This window comes from Anas acuta, chromosome 9 (genome assembly GCF_963932015.1).
Source record: "Anas acuta chromosome 9, bAnaAcu1.1, whole genome shotgun sequence".
NCBI lineage: Eukaryota > Metazoa > Chordata > Aves > Anseriformes > Anatidae > Anas > Anas acuta.
Genome location: NC_088987.1, coordinates 8,804,941 through 8,831,216, shown reverse-complemented (window position 1 = coordinate 8,831,216; position 26,276 = coordinate 8,804,941). Strand labels below are relative to the sequence as shown.

At 44.3% G+C, this 26,276-nt stretch overlaps 1 protein-coding gene and 1 long non-coding RNA gene across 9 annotated transcripts in view; one reads left to right on the top strand and one right to left on the bottom strand.

The window, feature by feature from the left end:
- Window positions 1–26,276, top strand: part of MCF2L2 (MCF.2 cell line derived transforming sequence-like 2) — a 158,769-nt gene that overhangs the window by 6,961 nt on the left and 125,532 nt on the right. For 3 of the 8 annotated variants that reach the window (XM_068691811.1, XM_068691808.1, XM_068691805.1), the window contains exons 1-3: window positions 5,635–5,845; window positions 6,233–6,336; window positions 8,108–8,235. The exons of 1 other annotated variant lie outside the window; for it this stretch is intronic. In XM_068691811.1, the coding sequence (XP_068547912.1) occupies window positions 6,290–6,336; window positions 8,108–8,235 (175 nt within the window). In that variant the 5' untranslated portion in view covers window positions 5,635–5,845; window positions 6,233–6,289. Of the gene's footprint in view, window positions 1–5,634; window positions 5,846–6,232; window positions 6,337–8,107; window positions 8,236–12,925; window positions 13,569–21,511; window positions 21,868–26,276 lie in introns of those variants that run through there. 4 more of the 8 variants (XM_068691812.1, XM_068691804.1, XM_068691807.1 and 1 more) reach the window with 4 other exon arrangements.
- On the bottom strand, window positions 2,867–4,634 carry LOC137860953 (uncharacterized). The gene is made up of 2 exons (XR_011099274.1): window positions 4,499–4,634; window positions 2,867–3,674 (listed from the first exon to the last, which is right to left on the bottom strand). It is a non-coding gene; the product is annotated as an uncharacterized lncRNA (long non-coding RNA).

Genomic DNA, 26,276 nt, shown 5'->3' with positions numbered 1-26,276 from the left:
AGGTCAGGCACAATGACAGCAGCTGGTGCTGGCAGAAGTCACCGCTTGCTGACAGGGTAGGCCATTGTGACCATTCTGCATTGCTTAGTCTCAATATTAAAAAGCAAATAGAGCCAAAAGAAGCCAGAGAGGAGCCCTTGGCTGTCCCCATTTCCATGTCATAGGGAAGCTCAGATGGCCTCAGTGTAAATTAAACTGCTGTGACATCAATTACAATTCCTGGCAGCTCATTAAATACAAGGGCCTTTTTCCACCTCTTGCCTCATCATTTATTTAATTCCTTTTCTCGCCTTCCATATGGTGCCCATATCCAAGAGATCCCCTGAGAGGACATCTCTCCTGGGGTAATCAGTTCAGCACCCGGGAAGGTACTTGCATTACCACACCATCTCAGTGAGAGGAGAATAGGCTCTACGATTTCATTGCTGTTACTTCCTTCTCCCTTTTTCTGCACCATGTTGGAAGCCTCTCTTAGCCCCTGAGGAACGACTCAGCATTCAAACTAGGATGAACCCTTCTGGATGAGGTTTGGATGACTGCTAAAATCTTTTTGACAACTGGTAGTTGGTATTAGCCCCTTTTGTATATCCCTTCCAGTTTTTCAGTGCCGTGCTTGTGTTCAAGGATTTGGTGGAAGATACACCACAAATATTTAGTGTTAATGCTGATGCGTTGTAGCCCACTAACTGAGCCTCTCCTACCTTGCTTCAGAGTTCAGCACAGTAACGTCTGGATTTCCCCAGGTGGTCAGTGACTGGGAGAAATCTGAGTTCTCTACAGAGCTGCAAGCTCCTGGACACCTCAAAAATGCTGGAAAAAGATGCGAAAGGGATAGCATGGCACATGGCTCATTATTAGTCATTCATCTTTGGTGACTCAGAGGATCCAGAACAGCACACATGGCCAGAATTGAAACCAAGGAATGTGAGGGAGACAGGGCAAAGAAACTGCCAGCTCTTACATGCATAGATGGAAAAACATCACTAGTAAATACCTTAAGAGATCTGTAAGTCATGGCAGAAAGGGAGGTACTGCTGAGTTCAGAAATAATCTAAAAAAGCTTGTGGGTTCAGTGGAGGAAAGGATGGCAGGCTCTGCTTTGGCATGGGGACAGGTGTGGAGGGAGCAGTCAGGATGAGATCACAGCACCTTCAAGCCCCTCTGTCATGTAAACACAGCGTAGCTAACACGCGAGTCCAAAGGCATAGCGGCCTCTGGGGAACGACTGAGCTCATGGACTGGAAGCGAGCCACGTCCAGCATGTCAACTCCGGCTGGTGTAAATCTGACACAACAGCAGTGTGTTCAGGGGTGAACTACATCACCTCTGTGCACATCTTGTCATTTGCAGAGCAGCACTACAGAAGCCTGATGCCTTTTCAGGAAAAGACCCACAAATAATTCAGCATTAAGAAATAGTCCTTTCTCCTGTTTCTGTCAGAATATTCCTTGTGTGCTATAGAGAATGAAGCACTGACCTGAAACAGACAACCCCAAACTGCAGTGGACGCTAGGATTCGGTTTGCAAAGCTGCACACTGCTTTCCTGAGTTCATTTGGGGATCTTGGGTTAGTTCCTGTAAGATCTCAAGGAAAACCCAGCTGAGAGGATCTCGAGTCAGCTGCCCCGCGTCCGTGAGTACAGGCTGTAAGCTCTGTGCTTCCCGTTACCTCCATCTGTGTCACACAGATCTTGGATGCAGACCAGCAGCTCTTATCCTGAGACTGTTTACGCACCCACCCGGATCACCCAATATACGCACACCCCAATAGTACTACTGCAGGGCTTGCATAGTATCAACCCATATATTAACACCATATGTTACAGGCTTCATACGAGAGGCTGCATCCGCCGCTTCCGCAGTGCAGGCTGTTGCCTAGGGCAACGGGATACAGGGGGGCTGCAAAGCGTTTCGCTATTGCTTTCTCTGCGTGACTGTGAGCTGTATGATTTCCAGCTTCCCCGAGGCAATGAATTCTCTATGGCTGGCCCTGGATACGAGAGCAGTTATCTGCCGTTCCAAGCCATATGTGCAAGCCAAACAATGCTAATGTGCGGCGTTTTGGTCTGCTAGCAACAGTTGCTGACAGAACCTGGCTCTCCTTGCTCAACACATGCATTGAGCTCTGGGGATTTTAGAGTAGTTACTCCCAGTTAACATCGGAGAACCACTTCAAGATACCTGCAACGTGAAGAGGTGAAGAAAATCTAACGCCAGGAGTGGTATCTTTCAGTACTTCAGAAGACTGATTTAAATCCCCTTTAAATTCAGGGACCTCTGAGACAGCAGCCATTTTTCACTTTTTATGTGTAGAGGATTAGCCTACAGTTACTGGCATCTCCGAAATCATTGCCGTATCTATAGCTTAGTTAGGACTTTCCAAGGATGTGCAAGCACTAACAGACACGTACAGGGGGAAAGAACTGCAGCAAACACAAGCAGCTGTACTAGCAATAAGTAGAAAAGAGATCATCTGGATGTGCAAAGTTTGTGTATGTTCTCTATTGATTGTATATGTTACAACCTAAACACTTCAAATGCTTTTTTTTTTTTCCTCCCCTCCATATGGACTCCATATTCTAACAGAATTGCTGTGGCTAGAATTAATATCAGGAGAGTTTGCCTCTTTTTGTCAATCAATAATCCTTCACATAACAAAGGAGAACTATAAATATTTCCCTCCTTGGGGTCTGAAGTTCACCATTGTCCATTGCACTTTGGTTTAGAGGTCTCCAAAGCCAATGCTTCATGTCTGAAGCGGTCGATACTGGTTTTTGCAGCATAAAAGCTGCAGCTGATGACATACATGGAAACCATCTTATTGATCTTGCAATATTCAGAGAAAAGGTTATTTCAAACAAAAATAGCAAAGGGTCTTACTATAATGCTGAGCTGTAATCAGATGAATAACTAATCAGAAAGCTCCCAGCAATTATATGCCGGTAATTGGTGGAGGAAGGTTGCTGGAAAAATCTGCTTCATCCTTATTATGGTGATTAGCTTATTCAGCACTAGTGTATGTGCTTTTTTTTTTTTTTTTTAAACGATTTAAAGCTACTCTCACTGTTTCCATCTACTTCTGATATTTGCATTGTTATCAATATCTAGTCCCTTTCCACATTAAATCAGTAGAGGATTCACACTGAACTTAAAAGTCACACTTCAGTTGGAAGTAAATTTATTGGTTTTTATTTTAGTAGGTCATAGATATCCTACTTCCTGGCTTTAGTTTTCAGATAGGGGAGTATGTAGTTTCAGCAATGTGCAATCATCATTCTGGAGGATGGTTAATTACACTCTGGTTACACAGCAGAGCCTTGTGCATCATTACATCTTGATTGAGAGAAAGCTAGCAGCCAAGCACACTTTGAGGAGCAATGCTGTTTGGACAAGAGCTATGAGGAGTCTCTCAAAGTTATTCCGTGCTTGCTCTACCACAGCATCTACAATACCAGCTGTGCCCAGGCCACGCTCTGCAGACATCCCGCTTTCCTTTTCAGAGCTGGGGGAGCAAAGTCTCCCCATGTCACCCATGGGAAGGAGGAATGAAACAACTGATAGTCCCCTGCCACCTCCTCTGTTCAAAAGCACCACAGTAGAGCTGCTGCCTGAGGTAGCAAGGGAATAGATTGATCTCAGGAACACAGCTGTGCTGGATCAGCCTTGTCCTCCTCCTGCAGAGGAGAGAGCACAGGAGGATAATCAGTACTAATTCATACAACAACTTCTATTGCCACAAGTCCCTCAATGACAGGATCCACCTGCTTTGTCTTCCTTTCTCAGATCAGCTGAAAGGCAGGGGGTTACTGAGTTGGGCAGAGGAGCTTCAGCCTCACTCCCTCAAGCCCACTCTCCAGGAGATTTAATGGCACTGCAGGGCTTGGTACCTGGGAGTTGCTTTCTGTTGAGAGACCCTTTGTCCTGGGAGATTCAGAGGATAGCCCCCATCACTTGGGGAGGGGCCACTAGAGGACACAGAAGGGTGTAATCACTTTCCTGTACACAAACCCTGTAGGAGCAAGGCCATTTTACTGTTCATGCTGCACTCAAAGTATGGAAGTCCAAAACATCTAGCCAGCCCACTCTCCAGAACAAAAAGCCTGTGAGATGGATGCAGATCCTTTGAAAAGTTGGGTACACAAGTTCTTTAGTTTTTCATCTGAATTATATTAGACTGAAGAAGCATATCACTTCTTTACTGAAAGTTGTGTGTGTAATTTTGATGTCTAAGAAATATAGTTCAATAGTTCAAGTCAGTGATGCTGGTTTTCCTACTCAGAAGTAAACATATCCCTTCATTTTATCCCTAGAAGATAGAAGCATAAAACTAATCTTATAAGTGCTTTAGCAAAGGTAGTGATCTTATGTGAAACTTGATAACCTCAGTTACAGATTAAGCTACAAACTGTAAGAGTCTTAAATGTTTAATAAGGAAACACCCAGATTAGGAAAATATTTTACAACAAAATAAGAGCAGAGTTGACAAGATCATCCTTACCTCCTAGAGGGTAGTCCTACACTACCCAGACAAGGATGATGACAGAGTTAAATGATAAAAATGACATAACGTTAATCTAGTAAGTCTAAACTACAAGTCATAAACAGCAGAGAAAGTACCTGAAGACAACATTGCCCACAACACAAGGAGAAGAGGGACTGGGAGCCCTCTTAAATGGAGTCACTGGAGCACTGGGCAGAGCGATTGGGTGATGATTAGTGATTAGATGATTAATGCAGTCAGGCCCCTTGCTACATGCTGCTCCTAATTGCAAAATACTTTCTCAGTACACCCTACACGCTCTAAAATACCTGTCATGTCCACTACCGGTGCTGTTATTTGGGATCAGTCAGACCTTGTACCTGATTTTTAAACTCCTTGTTAGTGTTTTGTTTTTATTTCTGCTAATTAGCCCATTCTTAGCTGTTTCAGTTCAACTATCAGACCTGCTGCCTCTGAAAGAGTATGTAGTAGTAATTAGCCTGACACAAACAACAACTGCAAAACCTTAATGAGCAAGATGCTGTTTTAAAATACAGTGTTGAATCTGCAGATATTATCAGATAAAGTTGGAAAACGCTCTAATGTTCAAAGTTGCAAACAGGAGATAAATATTTATTGGTATGTCCCCATTTATCATCTAGCTTTACTGCAGTAATTGCAACTGAAATTAGACAAATTGTATGAATACCTTGGTCTTCAGTTCCCAGCTGAAGATTATTTTTGCTTGTGCTTCATTATTTGTATCAAGATTTTGAAGCTCCTGTGATGCTTCTGATGCAAGTAAATAAATACTGCTTTATTTTTTGTACAGCTAACAGTTGCTACTCTCGAACCAAATATATTTAAAATGAGGCAGACAGGTAAATATTTTGCAGAATCACATGAATTTATGCTACAAAGGAGCAACAATGAAAGGGTTAAAGAGGCAATGGCAGGGAAGGATTATTTCTCCACCTGAAGCAGGTATCAGTTAGGGGCAGGTGTTAGCACTAGCCCTGGTGTGGAGAATGGTTACAGGGCCTGCTTAAAGGAGCTGTGGAAAGAGATACCAGCTGGAAGTAAAGAAATAATGAGGTAGGTTTTTAGGTAGAGAAAGAAGTACAAAAAGGGAGGCTGGAAGGTGGGGGGGGTGTCTATAGGGTACCTAAAGGCTATGTAGGAGGCTGGTTTGTGGTTTGAAGCTTGTGTGCTGTGCTAGAGAGCTGAGTTGTGAGAACTCTAAAGTGTGCCTGCTGTGCAGTAGGTTGCAAGGATGTACAGGAGAACTGAAGGCTTTTGGGAAGCTGGAAGGCTGCCCTGGAGATATGGGGCTATGTAGGAGGCTGGAAATCCCTGTGCTGCTTGGTAGGCTCAAAGGCTGATCTGAATCTGGTGTTATCAGCTCATGGCACAAAGAGACTCAAGAAAAAAAAAGTCTATTTATAAGAGATCCTAAGGATGAACACAGGGATGCAAGCAGTAACTAATGTTTATTTACCAAGGCATTAAGTAATTATATTTCCCTTTAGGTAAATAGTAATCTTGGGGAGTTGTTAACCTACAGCTTTCAGAGGTGCTGGGGCTCCAGGAGGCAGAAGAAAAATTAGGAACTATTCAAATATTAATGTATTTTAAGAGGAAGCAGTACTTCTACTGAGGTCTGCGTGTGGCTTTGCTCTGGGTTGTGGGGTCAGATGGCACAAAAATGCTCACAATAAGGAAAATCTCTGCTGGTTCTCTGCCCTGGTACAGCAGCAGATGCACTAGGAACTGGAATTCCCTCTTAAAGCAGCACAGCCTCTAGCAGACATGCTCACCTGCTCAAATATTCTCCATTTAGTGGTGCATATGTACAGGTAATGTGTGGTTCAACCTTCTTCACTGCCCATACACAGTGTGCCTCTGCCAATAATTAGAGCTGTGCTCTGAATACAACTGCCTAAGAAGGCAGCTCTGCTGCTGAGGTGGAGCTGGCAGATATTCCTGGTTTGTGGGTCCAGAGAGGTGGTACCAACACAAGCATAGGTGTTTGGTAACTCAGATCAAAAATGAACTTGCAGACAGACCTATTTTGGGGAGCAGGTAGGAGGATGGCATGCCACTGTGCCTCCATCCACTCTGAGGTCACCTCAGGAGTCCTGGGTGTAGATCTGAGGTGGTTTTCTTCTTGGCAGCAGAGTACTCCTAACTGTGAGCCTGCTGCTTTGAGCTGCTTCCAAACCATTTTGGTGTTGCTTTTTTAAGCTGAATTTCTTTACATTTAAAGACTCCCTGTCAGCATAAACCAATTCAAAGGGCTCTCAAGCAAGTAGGAAATGTATATGTATATGCTTTCAGCATGTTCCTCCCCAGACTTTTGCTTTTGTGGTGCAAAGCTTTAAGCAAAATTCTTCCTGCTGCTTCCCCTGCCCCCAGCCCTTTTTCAAATGGTTCTCAGATGCGTTCTTAAATAAAACCTAAAATACATGTATTCTTAAACTGTCTTGCTTTATTGGCAATTAAATGGAAGATCATCTGCTTCATGAGGGTAGCAATCGCTCTGTGGTGCCAAAGTGCTCAGCTGAGAATCGCTGGAGAAGCACAAAGCACTACTTGATGCGATATTTCCTGAAGTGGGCTTATGTCCAGTGGGACTTGGGTCCATAAACAGATGTGTGGTTTAAATCTTTTTGAGTTAATAAGCGCTGGTCAGCAGAAAGTGTTTGCAGTGGGGTTTCCTGGCAGACTAAAGAGCAATTTCTTATCTCATCGGAACACTGTTCAGCTTTAGGCAATGCAAGCCCATCGTGCTGTTGCAGCCAGAAGCGCTGTCCTTTCTGTGTTGGTTGGAGGATGCTGGTACTGAGTTGGCAGGGAAGGTCTCTGTGTGCTGTCCCTTGCCAGATGAGTTATCTCAAACAGCTGGGTGCTGCTTCTGAAGCTGACTTCTAGACCTCTTCTGCTCTCTGCGGACCTACCTGCTTGTTAGCTTATACAGTCCCCAGATAAATTTAGGCTTGTTACCAAAGGAAGTGAAGCTTATGCTTTGTCTGTGTATCCCAGCTGGCTTTTTTAGCAGCTCTTCCCTGATTTTGACATAGCATTGAAACTCCTGGTTTCCTGTAAACCTTGTGAGCATGGGTTGTGAGAGCAGCTCATTATTTTTGCCCTATTATTAGACATTACAGAACCAAGTTAGAGTAAGGTAATAAAAAATGGTGATTGTGCTGCTTGGGGAAGAGAGGAAGAGGGCTGGGAGCATGGTTGTGTGTGGTAGTGCAGTGTCTCTTGGAAAGCTCAGGAAATCACCCTGCAGATTGAGTCTTTCTGGAAACTTAAACCCGTCAGGCACTGGCAGGACAAACTCAGACTGAGTGTAGGTGTGTGAGTGTCCGGTTGTCTTCTGAGGCTGCCCAAGGGGGTGCACATGCAGGAGAGTGCTGCAGTTTCTCACTTGCAGGAGCCCAGCACTGAGAAATTAGTTAGAGATCTGTCCCCAGAGACCTGCCCCCAGTGTTTTAACAGCAGCCCTGATCTGGGGAAAGAATAAGAATGGGCACTTCATGGCTGCCAGACTGGTGCTTAGTTAGGGGGAGTAACTCTGTTCTGACTGGCACAGTCATGTCTGTTTCATCCTCTGTTCCTCAGCATTGCCCTAGGGAATGTGGAAGGAGTGTTTGTGTATCTGCCAGCTGAGAGCCCAATCAGTCAAAGCCTTGGTGTTCAGAAGAGTAAAGACAGGAGTTCGAATTCCTTTCTCCCAGCGGGCTGCTCAGGTAACCACCGTGCACAGACATGCAAACAGGAAAAGATCAATTGTCCCTGAAGTCCAATATCCCACCCTACGTAGTAACTGATGTTAAGCATTAGAGAGACAGCAGTAATGTTGGATGTTCCTGCACTGTAATTTGTAATGTGAGAGGCTGTTTCTTCCTGTGCAGCTAACATTTGGCAAGTGTCCAAAAGCCTTGAGTATCAACAGCCCTCGTGATTCTTGCAGAGCCTATTTTTATCCCCATGTCTTTATGGTTCTCCTTTTTCTGCTTTAAGTTGTGAATTACAACAGGAAAAAAAAATACTGCTTCCATCAGGGAATGTGCACAGCTGCTCCTTAGGGAAAGGAGGCGTCCTGGTGGTCTTGGCTGAATGGATCTAGCAGCTGTTCTGTGCTGCTGATGCTCCAGTGATTGATTGCAGGAAGGAAAAAGGTGAAGAGGGAAGAGAAGGGAGCAGTGCAGTGCTCTGGATGCTGGCAAGAGTCAGGGTTACTGTCGCACTGGAGGTGATGTGGTGTGTCAGTGGCAAAGTACAGGGAGGAGAAAAACATGTTCATTTCTTAATATCCAGAGATTTTTCTCCTCCAGCATTCCCTTCCTACTGCTGTTGGAGGGCACAAAGACTGTGCCTGTGCATCTGCCTCTCACATGGTACACTGTGTTGATGGCAGTGTGATCATGGTGTTTAGGAGCATGAGAGAATGGTTAGAAAACCAGGACTCTAATCCAGTGGGTATAGCACTGTTTTTTGTTTTGTTTTGGTTTCTTTTCTTTTTAAAGAGGCTGGTAAAAGGAAAATGAGTATCCCTGGATGTCCGCATGGTTCCAGCTTCAAGATGGCAATGAAGGTCTTTGGCAAGGATGTCTACTGATCTTAGCTGTGCTCACTCCAGGTTTGACAGCTCACATGGGAATAAACATGCACCAAGAGTGACAGAGTTCTTGTTTCCCACTGCTGAGAGTGACCAAAAATATTTTGCTTGTCAATTAGGAAGTCACTTTAAGCAGATCAGTGTAATGAGATTCTGAAGCCATATGGCACTGGAATTAGTGCCTTCTAGTGCAGTAACTGCATGCTGTAATTGCAGCGGTGCTGTATGCTGAAAGTAATTCCAACTGCACAGGTTTTTCTTCTACTCTTTCTTCAATCTTGTTAGGGTTTGAAACAATGCCTGAGATGTAGCCCTTGCTTTAAACTTAAAATAAATAATTAAGGGAATACTGGCTTTTTATTAGTTGGAATAAAATAAATGGAAGTTAACAGAAAATACAAGTTTCCTAGCTGAACAATGAAATGGGTTGTACCTGTAGCTGCATTGAGTGTTTGTTCTCTGAAAATGAACCTTCATTTCAAACCCCTGAAATCCCTTGTGGCTCATCAGGTTCATGGTCTCGATGGTGAGGAAGGAAGGAGGAAGGTCATTGAGGTATATATGAAAAGGAATAGCATATTCCAGCATAGTCAACAAAGAACAGTTCAAACTTCAGATAAAACATCAGGATAGTGTGAAGCTGGAGTTTCAGTAGCAAAATCTGAATTTTTCATTATCTTATATGCATATCAACCTAAATAGCAGCAATGGATTTAGATTTTCTCTCTCAGCCTTGCAATATACTGTGCCTTGGTGAGGGGAGCTGCTGATCTCCATGAATAAGATATCTCTTCTCAATCTCATTGTATTTTTTATTAATGTTTTTGAAATCATAGATGGACGGGAGAGGCAATCTAAGTCTTGTCTACTAAACCTGATTCCTACAAAGCTCCATTGAAAACAGACATCTATTTCCCCTCAGCTGTTCTAATGACTCTGTAAGCTGCGAACAGGAGGCTTTCTACGGTCTTTTCTAGCTGCCTCACTTACATGTGCAGCAGAGGCAGGCTTCTCTTCCCCCCCCCCCCCCCCTCCTCTGGCATATAAATACAGTTCCCAAACTCATTTTGAGTGAAGAGGCAAGAATTGAGATCCACTGGGACCAACATTATTGAGATCCAGTGTGTTTGTTGCTTGTTCCGTGATTAACAGTGTTAATTATTGGAGCACTACCTTTGGGGGCAGGAGAGTATTATTCCACGAGGAAAAGATACAGGGTTTAAACACATTTAACTGATTTGACTTTAAATTTGTGACAATCCTCTGACTGCACAAGAAGATGCATGCTGTCATTACTGTATCCCTAACAAAAAAGCTCCGGTTCCAAGGTGAGCTGGTATTTCCAACAGAACTAGGAACTAGTGCAATTCCTCTGGTTTGATAATGTCAGCTGAAGATACCTGGGTTTTCTTATTTCTCATGACACTTACGCTATTTACTTGCTTATTCATTGTCAGCCCAACCCAGATAGGGTTGCTAGGCAATGCTGGCAATTCATGAGCAGAAAATGTCCTCCTCCTTATTATTTTCAAATGTGCTTGTCTGGAGCAGCAGGAAAGAAACTCCCCTCCATTCTGTGGCAATCTCTGGAAACAACCCAAGGAAACGTGCCTGCTTCTCTTCTGTACCTGCTTCCTCTGCTGTGTTCTTTTGTGTTTAAAGAACAGTGATTTGCTTTCAGTCAGGCTGATAACCTTTTAGCTGAAGAGGGAAAATTGGGAAGAAGTTAATTATGAATGCTGAGCGCATAGTTGGTAACGTGCTACATAAAAGCATTCCTGCAAACCAGCCGTCACAGCATCTCCTGAGCACACACACTTGGCGCAGTACAGAGGAGGTAATCCTTTGGGTGGCAGCAAACAGTGCATCTCTCCATGCTCCAGTGTCAGAGGTTTCTGATAACCTCAGGAGAAGCTGGCCAAGCTTCTTGTGAAATGTGAATGAAATCAACGTACACGAGAATAAACAGATCTTTCTGTCCACTGATCCTAACTCATGCACCACAGCGCTCTGTCCCTGAGGTAAACCTTATGTGCCCTGGAGCCGAATGGTAAGCAGCTACAGTCAGCTTATTTTTTTGTTCAGAGCTGGGTGGTGGCAGTGGCATGCCAGGCATCTGAACCACATATTTAGCAGTGGAAAGGATCAGTGTTTCCTAGGGGAAAAAATGAGACTTAAATGATGTTTACCTGCCCTTCAGAAGCTCTCATCTAGGCCAGGTTGCTTTTCACATCCCACTTGTAGCATCAAGCCTTCCCCTTGGAACAGCGTGTTTCACTGAGCCTCCTGGTGCTAACCCACGTGGTGGGAGCAGTATATGCAGGGGAGGCTGGCAGACAAACATCTCATCACAATGCTGAATTTTCCCCGCTGTACATCTCTGTATGTGCAAGGTTGGAGTGCGGTTATTCTGTGTATGCATGCACGCATGAATGTAGTGTCAGAAAAGCTTATTCTTCAAGGTATGTCACGTTTGCCTTTGCAAGGACATCCTGAACCCCTGAAACAGAAGAAAATATAAGCTGTACAGAGGATGGAACAAAGGCTTTAAGAAAACCACTGGGATACGTTTCCACTTCTCTTACTTCGTGATGACAATTTTTTTCTACAAATTCTGCCTTCTGCGCTGCTGTTCTCCCCATCTGAAAAATATTGCAGTCCCCTGGGGATTTAATATGGAAGCTCTAATAAATATTTTACAAAGGAGAATGAATCGGGTCTCCCAACAGCACAGTATGCCATTGTCTTCACTCTGCAGGCAGGGTTTTGGCAAAGAGCAGGAGGGTGACCAGCTTTATGCCATGCAGCAAGCTTAGGGGAGGAAGCACAGATCTTTGAGAGCAAGGATCCCGTTATAGCGCTCTGTCAACAAAAAGAGAGGATTAGGGAGCTCAGACAGCTCCCTGGTTGGGGAGCACTGGAGCTGGTAGGGGAGGAGCAGCGCCGAGCTGACTTCTGTGCTTTAGCCACCAGGCATTCCTGCTTGTCCATGTAGTTAGCCACCATGTTAGTAGCAGCTTCATGTGAGGCGTTTTCTCCTGGGCACTTTTGTCCCCTGTTCCCTCTGTGTTAATTGGGCTCCTCCTTTTTCACTCTGTCTGTGGATCAGCTGTGATCTGAGGCAGTCAGGAGCTGAATACAGGGTGTAGCTGTGTAAGACACCAACAGGTGTTAGTGACTGAGGCAGAAGGTGGCACAGCCTTTCCTCATCTGCGTGCAAGATCCTTGCAGCAAGCTTGTTCTGTGCCCAGGTCCCTGCAGCTGAGCTCTGGGTTGCGGCTTGGCTCTCATTTATGAAGTTCTTGTTGTATTCTTTGCACTGTCACCAATACTGGCCTTGTGCCTGGTTGTGCATCTCCTATGCAGTTCCCCCTGCTCCAGGGAAGGCTCCTTTTTATTTCACCACATCAGGACTGAGTGTTCTCTACAGTCAGTTCCCTAAGTACTTGTTTCTTCACAGGGCTCTCCGATTAGTAATTATTATTACGGAAATCATTAAAAGTGGGGAAAAAAAAATCAAATATCCAGCACCTTCAAAGAAAGATTTCTAAATATATGTTCCAAGACCCAAATATTAATGTCAAACTCATGGATCCAACTTCTTTTTAAGAAAGGTTTGGGTGAGGGTTGTACAGCTAGCAGAACATTTCTGCCAGCAATATTTCTGTTCTCCATTTGCTATTCTGTTCATTCAGATGATCAGATCTTGTGAGCAGGGACTGTACACAGCAGCAGAGGGCTCTTCTGTATAGTTGCAGCTTCCCAGCACCACTGCCAGGCATGAATAATTGGTTGAGCAGCTCTGCAGAGCAGTCTCCTTGCACTGTCCACGCTGAAATGCTGAAGCAGGAAAAAAAAAAGTGTCAATAATGAGGAATCATAAGCCTTAAAGGGAGTGACAGTAATGAAGAAAAATGTTTTCTTAAGAACTTTGTGGATGTATTTGGTATGCCCTTTAAGGGGAGCATCCAGTGATATTGCAGTGTGCTTCTGGGATTTTCCACCTTCGTCGTCATTTGTAGGATAGCTTTAAATTAATGATAAGGAAGCCATTCATGGCATTGGCTGTGCCAAGGTTCACAGGTTTCATTCTGAACGAGAGAATGAAGTAAACTGATATTGAAAGCAAGGAGGGAGAAACAACCACAGTCAGTAAGCCTATAAAAGTCTTAGCCAATTGCAATGGCGAACATCCTGCTGGTGGGGATGACCTTGAATGAACTAAGTGGGATAAAGTCACCAGCCTGGACTGACGGCTGAAGAACCAGGCTGGATTCCAGCAAACAGCAGATTCCTGCCGAGTCTCCTGCTCTCTGGCAATGGCTTCTCGGTGTCAGAGATGTGGACAACAGGTGCCCAGGAACCCACCTTTCACTGCTGTCCGGATAACAGAAGGAGAAATGAAGTCTTACCATGATTTTATAGGAGGATGCATTAGACTGGAGCGTATGGCAAAGAAAGGTATGTGCAGCATCTTTAAAAGAAATAGCATCTTCTCCTAGTGGTATCTGCACTGCATTCCTGAGAGATTTGCAAAAGGGGCTTGTTTTTCTAATGCTTTCTCTGAGGAGCCAGTGGTAAACAATTTAAAGGCAACTGGCTGGATTTGGATATTAACTCTGGCATGACTGTATCATTTGGCTTGAATGTACATGTCTGGGGTATTTGCAGTGATTTAACCCAGACAAGGTTAAAAGGGGTGCTGGATTCTTTCTGAGTAAATGTTTATTTCACTCGGCTGTCAGATTTCTGTGTATGTCTGGAGCAAGTATTCATTGCACATCTAAAATACCCTTTTGAAATGAATGTAAGGAGATGGGGCAGTGGGTTTCCTGCCATAGCTGACCCTGTCACACTGTGCTCCTAAGGGCTATGGAGAAGGTCAGTACCTTTTTCACTGTGACGCTTCTGGTTTCCCTGGACCATAACAGAAATATGGACTGTCAAGCTTTTTGTGTTCTGCATGTTTCAGGCTGAGTACAGGGTAATATTCTACTCCGAATGGGTTGCTAGTGTGAGATGCTGGTGTCCTGGCAATTTGTTCTAATTGCATGTTAATTCTGAAGTGATGTTAGCTGAAACCTATGCTGCTGACTATGCCAGCTATCAAGACTGCTGAATCATAGAGCAGTTTTTCTGTTTGTTGTCATTAAAGAGAGATCAACCAGAGGAGCCCTTTGGTTTCATTTGTTCTATTAACTTGGATAAATACTTAGCAAACCTGAAATCCAGAAGTATAAAAAATGTTCACTAGTACATGATAAAAAAGATCCCCCCAAAACAGTCTAGTTGTACTTTCAAGTTGATTTCTTTATTATGATTTAGTTAGCTCTTCAACAAAAGTGTTTCCAAATGGTCACAGGCTGAAGTTGTGAAGTATTTTGGTTCTTCTTTGATTACTCTTCGGAAACCTTTGTATCTGGGAATTGCATTCAGTCTGGGAAATCGAGACTGTTCTGCAGGAAAAGAAGGTGGACCAGAAGCAGGTGATCTGCTGGCAACTCCTGCTTGCAGCAAATCAGGCTTTGCAAATGCTTTCTTTAACAGGGCTCTAACACACAATGCCAGGGTTTGAAAACTGCAAAGCCAGCCCGTTTACCTCTGCTTCTGTTGGCCGTTTATCCGTGCTGACTTTTGGGCTCAGTGCCTACCTATGCATTGTTGGATTTGGCTGACCTTTCACTAACACGGATGTTTCCAGTTGCATTCTTTGTAACGAGGCATTCAGAGTTCACTCTGTACCATGGCAGAAATGTCTGGTATCTTGAGTAAATAACCGAATTCCTCGCTGTTCCTCCTGAAGCTTTGATCAGGTCCTTCCAGGTTGCTTATGGCTCTGTGGGCCTACTGTAGCCACAGCTCAGGCATCTGCTGTTCCTTTTCTTCCTGTAGGTAGAGAGGGGAAGACACTGGGTTTGCCATGGTTACTGTTCCCAGGGAAACACCTTTCCTGCTTAATATGCTGAGAGATGACCTGGCGTAGTATTACAGACAGAAATCCCTTGGAAAATTATTTTCTGGTAGAGAATGGGTAGTACATCAATGCAGTCTAAGCACGTTCCCATTTTGTGAGGCAGAAAACATCTTTTCTGCTTCCGTTTAAAATTCTACTGAACAGGACATCTGAAGGGCAGAAGGTAGCTTACCGTTAGGGATGAGGTGCCTTCAGCTGCATGAGCTGTGAAAGTACATCAGTGACAACTCCGTGTGTGGTGACCGTGTTGGAAGGGGACCGAGGAACTGGCAATGTGGCGTAGGATTTTGCATTAACAACGTCCCCTGTGTTCCCTTTCTTCTGCTGTACCATGAACTGACTCTGGCCAACGACCACTTACTGTGAACTGCGACTATTCTGTGAAGTTGAGACCAGTTCATTTTGTGGTAGGTGCTGCATAAACCCAGGGAAGGAAAGACAATCTGTCCCAGAGAACCTGGGCTCTGCCTGCCCCATCTTGCTAGTCCCTTGCTACTAGCAGAGGCTTGTTGATAAGCTTTAGGGGTGTGCGTATGCCTTTTTTGCAGGATGGCTGTGTTTGAACATAGTGACAGGATCATGGATCTCCTTTGCATATTCTGACTTGGCTCTAACTTGGGGAACCTTTTCTGCAATGCAAAGATCCAGATGGAGTATTGTTCAGGGCTGGTGTTTAGTCAGTAGTACTTCAGGCACTCTGAGGTACAAACCATTTTTCACATACAGACTGCAGCTGTGGAGCCCCGGGAATATTCTGTGGCAATTGTTTCTCTTGTACTAAATATCACAGCGAGAGGAAATGGAAGGCACAGGTAACTACAGCAGAAACAGAGGCCCCATGGTTGCAGTCAGGCCTGCAGTGACAGTCCTTTCCTGTGAGGTCACGGCTGAATATCTCAGCTCTATAGGCTTGAGTCTTACAAGGAGTGAACAGCCTTTCTGTTCACAGCTAGTGTCAGAAAAATGCTTTACTCTTTCTTTGGAATGATGGTCGTGAGCACAGTGATGCTTTGGTATTTGAAAAAAGAAGTAATATCTTTTTATCTTTCTGTCTAATCTATTAACTACTAATAGCTCAATGATGAAAGGTCCCTTACAGCTTCTGTAGCTATGTCTTATTTCAGACCACATTCATCCTGATGGAACCAGAACTAAATCCCTGCGGGTACCCAGCTGTCTACTTATATGCTGTTCCCTGGGTTAAATATCTGTGGTAAATGCAGCCGCAGATAACCTACATTTGCTCAGCAATGCCAGCAGCGAGCAGTGCTGGGCTAACCCAGTATCTGGATCGTACAAGTTCAAGGCTTCCTTTGAATCCATGGGACTTGTTTTGATGAGGGAAACTGTGGTTGTAGTCTCCTGCTCACATAGAGAAGAAAATAGTGAATGCCTGCCAAAAGAGGTCACTGTGAGGGGGTAGCTGAAGGGCAGTTTCCCCGTGGCTAAGTGATAACTGCGGAGAGCTCCACAGCTTGACAAAGAGGATGAGGGAAAGGCACCCTGACTCCCTCACAACAGGCAGAGGAAGGTTCTTGCTCTATGAGCTGGCCTACAGGATCTGAAGGCCCCTTTGGCATCTGATCTGCAAGTATTTTGAGCACCGGTATGTGACCCTGAGACTCCGGGAGCAGCAGTTCACAGGTGTGGTCCCTGAAAACCAAGGGGAAGCGGACCCCAGAAAGCCAGGGAAGAAATGCAGCAGTCCAGTGCTGATCCTCCTTGTAGTGCTCTCAGTTCCATGCTAGACATCTTGAAACTGAAAGTGAAGCGTAGCTCCTTGGCATGAAATGCAGCACTCTTGGACAGCATCTCATGGCTTTTCAGTAGTGACATGGCTTTCCATGTCACCCAGCTGCTGATTAATGTCCTTTATGCTTTAGGATCCCTCCTGCCAAAACAGTCCCCTCTGTCCCCAGACACCCTTAGTAGCCTGCCTTGCTGTCAATGTTCAAGCCCTCCAGTATCTCACAAGGGACCTCATAGCTAATGGGCTTGACATGGATGGGTGAGCATTGTTTCTGCATGCTGTGGAGCTTGAGGCTGCAGGCTACGTTTTTAACTGACTAAATGAATGTTTTTTAACTGTGCTTAAGGCTGGTGGCTGCATAAAACAGGGTAGTGAATCCGCAGGCACCAAGGAGTACGTAGTTCATTGAGGCTATTCAGGATTTTGCAGATGGTGCAAAACCAGACAAGATCCTCTGTCAGTAACTTGAGAACCTATCTCTTGCACTAACGTATTTCTGATTTTGTTCTACCCTAGGGTGCAGGAATGCCGCAGTTCTGACTGCCCAGCAATAATGGGTGCTTTCTCTGCCCCGCTGCTCTGTCTAAATTACTGCTGGAAATGAAAAGCAATCCTTCATGTCTATCTGTTCATGAAGACTGAAGTATTTGAAATGGGTTTAGAGCAGCTAAGGGTTTAAAGGCAGAAAAATGTCTCTTTAGTGCTTCCTACAGAAGGAAATCCCATCTTAATGAGGCCAGGCCAAAATTTCTTGTACTTCTTGAAGCACCTTTGCCTTCAGTGGTGAAATAAATGAGGAACACCTGCCTTTCCCCTGTGTCTGGCCCCCTCACAAAGGCACTAGTTACTGGGGAAAGTGACTGTATCATGTGAAGACAGAAATCTGCAGTGGAAGATATTTCAAAACCCACTGAGATCCAGCCACAGGGTCTTCTTGTACACTGCTCAGAATTTTTCTTGTTTTATTTGTATTCAATATCTATTTTCCTCTCATGTAAAATGCTACCTAGGGAACCTGGGATATTTTTTCATCTGGTTCTCGATGCAAAGGAAATAAATAAAATATTGTCTTCCACAGAGGTTTTTATAACAAATATTCTTATCTTTGATGCTTGTGTCTCTTCATTTCTTCAAAGCATGATATGTATCTTGCTTTGCTGCTAGTGAGTAGCACTGAATGCTGCTTACCTAATAAAAAAAAAAAAAGTCCGGAAAATGGTAATGAAAATAGGGAAGGCAGAGCTTAATTTCCATTTAAAAAGTTTTGAGAGACAAGTACTACAGAGAAGATCAAGAGAACAAATTCTCAGAAGGCAAGTTAGAGTAGAAGCCTTCTGGGTACTTATATTTCTGTTCCTCCCAGGATAGCAGAACAAGAAATAACTCAGTAAAATGGAAAAGCATTAAACATGGAGAGACAGATAGCTGTAATTGGTGATGTTTTGTTAACTTGCAGGGCTTATTACCACAAGATGATAGCTTAGTTTGCTTTTTTTTCTACTGCCTGAATTGTAGTCTAAGTTGGCTGGGAAGGAGACTTTAGGGAAAAATGGTGCTGAATACACAGGGAGGTCAGTCTGTGCAGGGTTTGGATCCTGGTTCAATGAGTGGAGCTCATTATCCAACTTCATCCAGATCTGCCACTTCAAGTGCCACTTAAGGACCCTATTTTGCCGTGATATGTTCATCTTGGGTATGAATTCCGTTGCTGCTTTATTATCTGAATCTTTCTGTCGATTAGCCTGCCCAATGAGCTTTCTCAGATGTGGAGTTGTCTCCCTCCCTCCCAGGATATTATCTCACCGAACTACTGGTGCTCCAGTAGAAAAGAATGATAAATAAAGCTTTGCTGTATCAGCCTAGCTTCCTATCTATAAATACTTGGACTGTGCCAGGTGTCTTGTTCCACAGTTTTGATCCTAGTCGCTCATTCCATTTCTCAAGGGCAAAAAATCCTCCAGGCTTCTGCAGCAGACAAGAAACGTTGACCAAACACCTTTTTTTTCCACTTTTTTTTTTTTTTTTTTTTTTCTAAGCCAGGATGTCTCAGCAATTCTGTTCTGCACAGAGGCTGCACCTTATTCATATTCAGGTCTTGTTCTTGTCTAAGTTATTAAACTGAGGATTGCAGAGTTCAGTCTTTGTCTAAACTCCCATCACCACCTTGATAGAGAGCCCCCACAGCAGCATACTTTAAGGAGCAAAGGTCTGTATGACTGAAGGTCTGATTATGAGATGCTGTGAATTAAGGGTCATCATCTGCTAGCAATGGGTAGAGCAGAGGTGACATGGGAAGAGCTAAAGGAATGGGATACCTCTAATGTTCTCCTTTGAACCTGTGCATGTTGACTTCACTGATGGGCTCAGGAAGGGAGATCTGCCAGTGAAAAGATGAAAGTGGTGGGAACTGTCATTTTTTTAAACCAAAAATGGAGAAGTCAATGGGTTGGAAGTTAAAGTGAGAGCTTTGAAACACAAGCCAATTTCTTTGTGTTAGGCCAGGTGCAGGGGAAGCAGTGGATTTGCAGTTGCCTAGAGTCTTTAACATAAGATTAAAGAGCTTTCTAAAATGCTGGTTTAATCCAATTTCTGTGAACTTCTTGTGTGTTCAACAAGTCAAACACAATGAACCTAGTGGTCCCTTCTGGTCCTACAGTGAAAGAATCTGGGAAGAGGATCTGAGTTAGAGACGCTAGAGATGAGCCAGTCCTTGTCATGCTTTCAGAGTGTCACACTTACAGGTGTGAACGCATGAGCATGTGGGGTCAGATGCTCAGACAATGTAATGAAACAAAGGATCAGGTCCTTGAATTTAAAATAAACTTCTCTTGGTATTGCAAATGTTTACCAGTAACACAAAATTGAAACATCAGTAAGTAGTACTCTACTCCATGTGTTGGTGGGACAATATTCATGTGAGACAAGATGTTGTTCTGCTGAAATAGGCATGGCTAAGCCTTCTGAGCATGGCAAAAATATCTTAGATGTGCCCCTTTACTGGTTATGCAAATGAAAGATACCCAATACTTTTAATTCGAATTAAAGAAACTGAAAGTGTTTCCTGATAAATTTTCTTTTGCGCATGCCTGTGGGTTCAGTGAGGAATTCCTTGGTGCCCCTTTTCAGGTGAGTTCATTTCTCTCCATCTTTGGAGTCCTTCATGAGGTTATCAATTCATGTTCACCTGCCAGGTAGCATTTAGCCTTCTGACTCTCCTTCTAGCTCCTCAGCTGGATCAGTTACTTCATCTGCAGCATCTTTCCAGCCAGGACTAAAACACTCTTCTGAGCCTAATGACCTGGCACGCTTATTGACCACTTCCATAGACTTGACACTTCCACAAGCCTTAGCAACTTCCCCGACCTCTGCTCCTGGAGAGGAGCCTCTGCAGGCAGCTTACGGCTGCTGCCCGGGAGAGGGCAGTGCCTGACACCAGACCTTGGCTGTGCGGACCCAGCCTGGTTTGAGGCGCTCGTTGGAGAGGAGCTGGGGCTGGGGCTGCAGTTTGGTTCCTGTCCGTTCGCTGTGCTGAATCTCCCACCCACAGCCTCCCCTCCTGAGAGCAAAACACAGCTGGAATGGGAGGCAGCCTGATTGTAAAGCAGTTAACACGAGAACGTCTGTATCAGTGTGGGAAGCAGAGTAATACTAGGTATGTGCTGCAGCTGGTAAATCCGTTTGTTTAGCACATGGTTTGGGAGAGGCTGCGGAAGGAAAGTGCAATGTAAAAACAAGCGATGCATCTTGCTGCTCTCCTCGTTTAGCTTTATCTGCCGAGCCTGGCTGTAACGCTGCAGCTGTCTTAAGCTCTTGTGTGTGTCTGGTACCCTAGCATGGTGATGCTCTACGTTGATCTGGCATTTATCTGTAACTGCGTACCAAATCCAGGTAGTTTTCTCATGCTGTGCCATGATCATTGCAATAACTTGTGTTGTTTGGCTGATAGGGGAATGATGGAAACCCTGGGTATGTTATCCTCAAGGTGGAGATCCCTGCTAGTAGCCTGACTGGACAGACAAATGTGGCCTGCTGTTTGTTTTGCAAGTAAGGGAAACCAACAGTGACCTGGATCCCTCTCCCTGTGCCTCAGTTTCCGTACCAGCAAAATGAATGACACTTGTCTCTTCTGAGCTGGGCTGACAGCAGGGCTTATAGAAAAACAAGAAGTTACGACTGCATCGTGCTTCCTGGGTGGCAACTCTGCTGCTGCACACCAGGTGAAGTGACCTGCATCTGAAGTTACTGAGCTGCTGGGTGGCTGGTGGCACAGGGACTACATTTCTGATAAATCTGTTGCTAAAGCAATGAGCCAGTGCTGCTTCAGACAGGTCAGCTGCCACGTTACCATTGTCACACCAACGTGTGTTTCTTCAGGCACTACAAACTTGTGTCCTGGAGTATTTGTTGATCTGGTTGTTTAGAACCGCTTACTCCCCTGCCCGAGTGCTAGCCTTGTGTTTCCAACTAAATCGATAGGTTTTGTGCAGTCTTTTCCTTTGTCTTTAAATAGCAGTACTACACTCTGGTGTGTGGGTGTGCCTTTGGGATAGTCCTCAGAGACAGCTATTCGCAGCCACACTGTTGGTTTCCCTTGGCCCTGAATACTCTAGTATTTAAAGTTATTTTAATGAGAGCACTTTCCATGCCTTAGCCTAGGCGAGTGAATTTGTTCTGTGTCTGTAGGGATGTACCTTTATTTGTCTGTGCTAAGCTGTGAGTGCCTCCAGAGCGTCTGAGGATCTGAGTGGAGAGCTCAGATCTGGGAGGGAAGAAGGCAGCTGTACCTTGAGGAGGGTTAAAGCCTGGGTATGGTGTGTCAGAGGTCTGTGCTGGGATTTGCGTTGGAGCAGTTACTAAGCAATTTGTGCAGTCTCCTCCAGGAGAGCGTCAGCTCTTTGGTGCACTGCTGTTCAGATCCAGGACTGCTTCCCCAGAAGGCTGCCTCTCTCCATCCCTCCCCTCTGCCTTCTGTGAACTCATTGCCACAGCAGGACACCGGAGAAGCCAGCCTGGGACGCAAGGGAGGGCACGTGCTCGTGAGTGTGTATGGGTGCCTCTGTGGGGGAGACATCGCTCTTAGAAGCATTTCTATTGCTTTTTCTAATGGGCATCTGAACTGAGATGGTGGTGACAGCTTGCAGAAGGCTGCTGGAGGGGTGGCTGGGTCTCTTTAGCCAGACAGCCTGGCTGTGAGCACCGTTTGTCCCATTACTCAGATACACGCTCAGAGTGCTGCTGGCAGGAGCAATGGCTGCTATGGCTCACTGTTTATCTCTGATGGCAGTAACCAGGGAAATATTTTTGGGCTAACTGGCCTCTCTTCAGGAGTGAGCAAGAAAACAATCCTTCAGCTCCTGAGCCGAGTGGTCCCTCATTAAAATAATTATGTGGATAGTCTCTGAAATGATTTTGCTGGATGCAGTAGTTCAGAGTTGAGCCAGTGACTAGAATTTTTTTAGGTTAACGTTTCAGCTGTGAAACTGTCTGCTGGCAAACTCTGGGGAGGAAGGAATGAAGTCTGCTATCCAGTCTGCTATCTCTCGATTAGCTTAGTGTCAAAGTAGTATAGTGAATGTATTTAACTTCGCAGTTTGCCACATGTGTTTTTTGTTATTCGTGATGGATTTTCACAGGACAGTGTGGAAATGTGAAACCGTCTTTTATTGAATTCTGTTCTCTGACCAGGAATTTGTGTTCCAGCAATCCAGTGTTGCTGTGAAGCATGCATTTTTTGGGAAGATGATGAATTAACTTTTGTCTGGCAAAATTTAGAAACTATCAAGAAGTGTTTACAGCTGAGGGAGTAGACAAGGTGCTGGGTTGTGCTGCTGTAAATCTGGATTCAGTCCGTGAAGGTGTTACTGAGGTTAGACCTTGGCCTTGAATGTCTTTTAATTGTGGAAGTTTGTTTTCTGGGGAGCAGAATACAACTTCTATACGATATCCTTTGTGCTCTGTGAAAACAGGTAACATCTATTTCAAAACAATTATTTTGCTGTGCAAATGATGTGGAATGGTGTTTCTTTTGTTCTTTGCTGATTATGGATAGTCAATGATGTGGGAGATTTATTAATCACCAGCATCTCATGAATTTACAGCAATGTTGTATCAAGTGTCTTCAGAACAGGATGGGATATGAAGTCACCTAAAGTAAACAGGGATAGCGTATGTTTTAGTAATTCTGCATTAGTTTTTAAAATCTAATTTTCTGGTGATCGTTAATCAAGCATTCATAGATGTGTGCATAAATGCATGATGTATTCTGGCACTAAACTGTAGAAATCCTTGAAGTGTGTCACTCTCTGTACACTCCAAACAGCCAAACGCGAACATCAAAGGATTGTTTTTCAAGAAGTGGTTAATTGGAAAATGTGGCAAAATCAGTTTCTTCCCCCAGGGAAGTTTATGCCAACATTTTTTAAAGTTGGTTTAGAAAGCTGAAATAAACCCCGGAGGGTGCACATTAGCAGTAACAGCACCGCATATGGTAGCAGCAGGGACCCGTCCTGCCTGGGTTCCTGAGCCTGCTCACCAATTTGACTCAAGTGAATAAGTGATTTTTAAACCATAAATTCTCCTGATTGAAAACCGTCAAATTCACTGCTTCCAAGCCTTGGGATTCCCTGGGCTCAGACTCTAATTCTGTATCTGAACTTCCTGCCTCTCCTCTGTCATTTTAGATAAATACACGTTTAAACATTTAACGAAACAGACCTCTAAGTATGTGTACATTTCCTCTAGTTTCAGTGCAGCTGCACAGGGACTTAACTTTGCCTTAAGTGTGTGCCTGAGGGGTCTGCTGACCTGGCAACAACCAGGAAGCCTGGATCTAAAGCCTCTGATCCTGGGGGGAGTTCAGGTTTGGATCCAAAATTACTATGGTTCACTTGCATTTCCAATGTAAAGAAGGAGCGTGCTGGGCTCCTTGTGACTTGAAAAGCACTGCAAGTCCTTAAAGTCCTTGCAGTTTGCTGCTGTTGTCATCTGAGGATAAACTAGAAACTGCCTTTTACGTTGCGGCAATGTTGACCTGCAAATACGTGGGAATTTTAATTCTCCAGTGTCCCTACCTCCTTGATGCCTACCTTTCTGTAGTACTGTGGAAGGATAGGAGAAAGGATGGGATTTCCTTTCTGTTGATAGCTGGATTTTTAGTTTCTCCTAGAGCAAGCAATCCGTAGCATGTGTGGCCAGCTTGCACCAGGAACCAGTCTCGCTGTTCCTCTCTTCAGGCTGGGTGAATAAACAAACTATCAATGACTAAACAGAGGGCACACATAGTGAGGAAGGGAAATAAATAGAATTTCAAAAAAAATAATAAAAGGAAACCCAAAGCAAAAGCTTCTTTCTCTGATGTGACAGCCTATAAGCACTTATTGGCCTTCAGGAAGGGAAACACTTTACTTAAAGGCTTGCACTGAAAATTCTGGTTGGATTGAGTATTTTTAAAACCCTTTAGGCTGCTTAAACCTTTTCATTGATGACGTGCAAATTTGACTGTTTCCTTTTTACGCTTAATTCTTGAAATCTACCTTAGCTCTGATATACACTTTGCGAACTGTTTTTTTGTTCATGGCCTGAGCTTGAGAGCTTTTAACTGTAGGTACTTCACAGCTTTCAGACTCTGGATTTGTCATCCTTTTTGGTAATTTTAAAGAAGAACGAGAATGCCTGACATTCAATGTCCTTTAACGCTCTTCAAATGAAATCTGTGGCCTTATGCTTAATTCTATCTGGCACTTCTCCCATCGTAACAGCAATCTGATTTTTTTCCCAAATCCACAGTTCTGATTTAATACTATGAGGGTCAGCCTTGACTGGGCTTGTACAAAGTAGAAGGAGGCTGATGCACTCCACCAATTTTGCAGAGATTTTAATTCACTCCCAGCTGTCTGCTATCCCTCCTTCTCCCACAGTATGATAGAAATGTGAATTGCACAATTAGGCTGTCATTAGGAAGAGATGAACTTTGCTCTGGAAATTTGTAACCCATTATTCCAAGATTAGTGACTTCAGACGGGGGATTGAAGAACCCCCCTCCTTTTCCAACAGAAGGCCAGGCAGTTGCAGCATTCAGCCACTAAAAACAAAGAAACCCCAGTGTCCTGCTATGGCTGCTTGCCTTGGGTTGTGTTTTGTGGAGCAGTAGGCGCTGCTGTGTCAAGCTGCTTGGCGCAATCCAATCTTTCACTCCAGCAGGTCATCTCAGCAACGCTGCTGGAAACCATTAGTTGCCATTAGCATATAAACTAGTTTCTGCTCCGAGAGGAGGGGACAAGATTATATTCAGTGGAGCTTTTAATCGGCTGCTGTTGGTGTAGCTCTGAAGGCGGCAGTCTGTGTGCTGTGCACCAGGCCTGCAGGAATGAATACAGCTGTGATGAGAAACAAAATAGAAAGTGTGTGTTGGGGGAAACCCAAGCATGTTTCATTGCACGGTGAAGAATTATGAGCGTAACTGAATGGCTTTCCTCTGCAAAACGGGATAGCACAATTGTAGCTACCCTCTCTCGAGATCAGGGAGGGAGGAGAAGCTGTCAGACGTGACTACAGCAGTTGCTTTTCTTTTTCGGCCCCCCTTGGTAGAAGCGCTTGGGAAACAGCAATGCAAGGCCTAATGCTTCTGCATGGAAACTGGTCTCAAGCAAACATTTGAGTGATCTCTGCTAGGAACTGAACATACAACAGTTTAAGAGGAGCACCAAGAGTTGATAAACCGACCTGTTTCATTTTTTCCCCCTCTAGTATCACATCCTTATTCATATTTAAATTGTCCTGGCAAATTCAATTAACTCAAGTAATGAAGATCTGCATGGTATGCGTAAAGATTCAACCTTGATGACCTGTGTAGGGCGCTGGCATTGTTCCACAGAATACTGTTTGATCAATTCAACTTTATTCTTTTTTTAAATTTGAGAAGCTAAGTGTGGCTGTCTTGTCAATAAAAAAAATATATATATATAAAAATGAAGACCTCAGGAGTAACCAGACAGAAGCTAGGAAATGCTCAAAGAGGTTGCCTTGAGAACCGTGCTCCAGCCCCTTGGCTGGTGTATGACTTGAGATGATGTGCAGCTTCATGGCTATGTGCATTTTTGGCAGAGGACAGGCCTGCTCTGGAGCTATCAGGGGTTGCTAAATTTTTTCTGCGGATATTAACAAGGTACAAAGAAGCAAGACAATTGCTGTCAAACTCCTGTGACTTGTCAGCTTCCTTAACCTTTCCCATTGACTTTTGGGCCCCTGTGTAATGAATTAAAACATGCTAATAAGCTTTTCTGAAGCAGTCCATGAACCTGCAGCTGTTAGGCTGGTGTGCTGATAGCGAGCTGGTAAAGCAGAATTTCTCAGCTGTGGTATATATCACAATAAAATGGCATGTTGCTTCTGCCTGAGAGGCTGAACACCACATCCTGAGTGCATGTGGCTTGCAGTACGCGGGCCA